This window comes from Engraulis encrasicolus, chromosome 13 (genome assembly GCF_034702125.1).
Source record: "Engraulis encrasicolus isolate BLACKSEA-1 chromosome 13, IST_EnEncr_1.0, whole genome shotgun sequence".
Taxonomy (NCBI): Eukaryota; Metazoa; Chordata; class Actinopteri; order Clupeiformes; family Engraulidae; genus Engraulis; species Engraulis encrasicolus.
The window spans coordinates 15,778,044-15,780,543 of NC_085869.1; the positions used below are offsets into that span (position 1 = coordinate 15,778,044).

At 41.3% G+C, this 2,500-nt stretch overlaps 1 protein-coding gene across 1 annotated transcript in view; it reads right to left on the reverse strand.

The window, feature by feature from the left end:
- The window catches only part of cwc22 (CWC22 spliceosome associated protein homolog), an 81,512-nt gene that overhangs the window by 26,747 nt on the left and 52,265 nt on the right, over positions 1 to 2,500 (reverse strand). Inside the window, exon 15 of the mRNA XM_063213248.1 lies at positions 699 to 759. Within this exon, the coding sequence (XP_063069318.1) occupies positions 699 to 759 (61 nt within the window). The remainder of the gene's footprint in view (positions 1 to 698; positions 760 to 2,500) is intronic.

Genomic DNA, 2,500 nt, shown 5'->3' on the forward strand with positions numbered 1-2,500 from the left:
CATTCATATGGGAGAATATTTTTCCCCTCCCTTCTTCGATGCCCAACGACGCCCATGTGAAATCAAGCAGAAACGATGACTGAAGTGGGCTAAACCGTGGACACACTTTCGCTTGCACGCCCGCTCCATCTAATGATTTAAAAATTCATTTGGCTAGCACAGCAAGGCACGTCTGTTCCTACCCTTCCTGATAGCTGTCGTGTTTTCTTTTCATTTTCTTTTTTTTTTTAAATGTATTTTCTTTGGCCAGGGCGCCGTCAAATCAGAAGGCCTGCGGGGGCCGCACAATCAAAGGCGAGCCACTTGGTGCAAAAAGACATTTGATCAGTTAGAAAACATCTTAGAGGAGTAGAGAGGGGGGAACACCCAGGCCCTTAATGAAGGCCTCCTTCCTACTGCGAAACGGCAAAACAAGGAAATCAGTATGACAAATGTTTCCCGTGTGACTACAAAGACTCCAAGGACCAGCGACCATCAAAGTAAATATTTAGATGAGAGGGAACAGAACAAGGCAAACACTGAATTAAAAAAAAAGAGCGGACAACACACACACACGCACACACACACAAACAAACACACACCACAACAAACCACTCGCAGCTCAACCACATAACGGGATATTTCCTGGGGTTTATGATGCTGCTTAGCAAATTAAAGTGTAACTATAAGGCAATAACAACATTCAGAAGCGTACATACCGTTTGGCTATCTGGGAAGTCCATCTTGATCAGCTTGTGGGCGCACTCTTCAAAGTCCAAACTGTAATAGAAGAGAAAGAGAACAAAAATCATGTTACAATAACCATGTTTCCTGAGGGAAAACCGCAACTGAATAACGCCGCCTTAACAACCTATCATTTAAAACAGAATCAGATTGCTTCCAAATGCATGTTGACAAAGAACATACTATGACATTAACTAACAAAACATTGCATTGTGGTGTTCCTGCCACAACATAGCAGGCCGCCCATCTAACAAGCTACTGAACACCAACAGCAAAACAGACTGTTTTGACTCTTGGGCTAAAGCAAGGGTGTCAAACTCAAATTGACTGAGGGCCAAAATCAAAATCTGGAATAAAGCCGCGGGCCAAACTCAACATTTATTTTAAAAATTGGACTAAAATTATGCATACATGCACTTCATACTCATAGTTAAATTTCACACACACCCTTTCCCATCAGATTTGGCAGTTCAAATGTATCTGCACATCCTGTGACACACCAAATTTCACGTTTAAGTCTTGTTATTCAAGTAATGGTGTATGTGGGCCAACTGCAATACACATTTGAAATGATCTTGCGGGCCGAATAAAATGGCTCCGCGGGCCAGATTTGGCCCCCGGGCCTGAGTTTGACATCCCTGGGCTAAAAGGTCACTTCCAGATCTCTTTTCCACACACAGTTCAGTGACTGGCTTATACCAGTGTTTCTCAAACTTTTTCAGACCGAGGACCACTTTGTACCCCCAAAAATGTTCAGGGGCCAGGGTGTTAATTTGACACTGCTAATTTTCATGCAGATCACTTACTTTTTATTCACATTACAAGCCTTATTCTTATTGTGGTGAAAATATGACTTCAGCTATGTTAAGCTTTGTAATTATGTTACAAATATAGCCAACTTCTAGCTTGTCTTGGATAAGTAGAAATCTCCTCACGGACCACCTGAGCCCTGTCGCGGACCACCAGTGGTCCCCGGACCACACTTTGAGAACCACTGCCTTAAAACAACAGCAAATGGGTCTCTACATCTCAAGTTATTCATCTCAAGGGACAAAAAAGGGACTGCAACTATGCTGCTCATTGAAACTGTGTCACCTATTACCAAATTTGACACTTTACATGATAGTTTACTAAGTAATAAACTATATTTTATAGTATGGCCCAAGTACAGTCATTTTTGCAGCTAAAAATGGCTTTTTTTGGAAAATCAAAATACGGACCATGGAGAAGATCCCCCTTTTCATGTATGAAAAGTGCAATTTTTCCAGTCATAATGAATACTTAGAATTTGATGCTGGCGGTAAGTATTCATGAAAAAGGTAACATTAGTGAATGGGCAGCATGAATTCTGGAAATAAACAACTAAAAGTCTCACACAGTGTCCCTTTAATTGTCATTGTGCACAAAAAATATGTAGAAATGAGGTAAAGTGTCACTGGGTTGATGCAATTCCCAGTTCATTGGACGTGGTGAATGGCTGAATGGTTAAAACGCATGAAAAAGAAATGCATTTACACCAATACCCACCGAGCTATACATAACTTATGAAGGAATTTGTGCGGCCAATCAGCCCACAAATGACATATTATGAAACATGTATACATCCCATTCCCACTCCCATTTCAAACCATTACCCAAAAACGTCTTTCTGCCACCGCATGTGAGGGAAGCTGAACTTTTGCTGCCAAACTAATAGAATTTGACACTCCGCTTTTTAAAAATATGCTACCACAAAGGCAAGCACATGTGGGTCATCTCTCTTTCTCTCTCGCTCTGT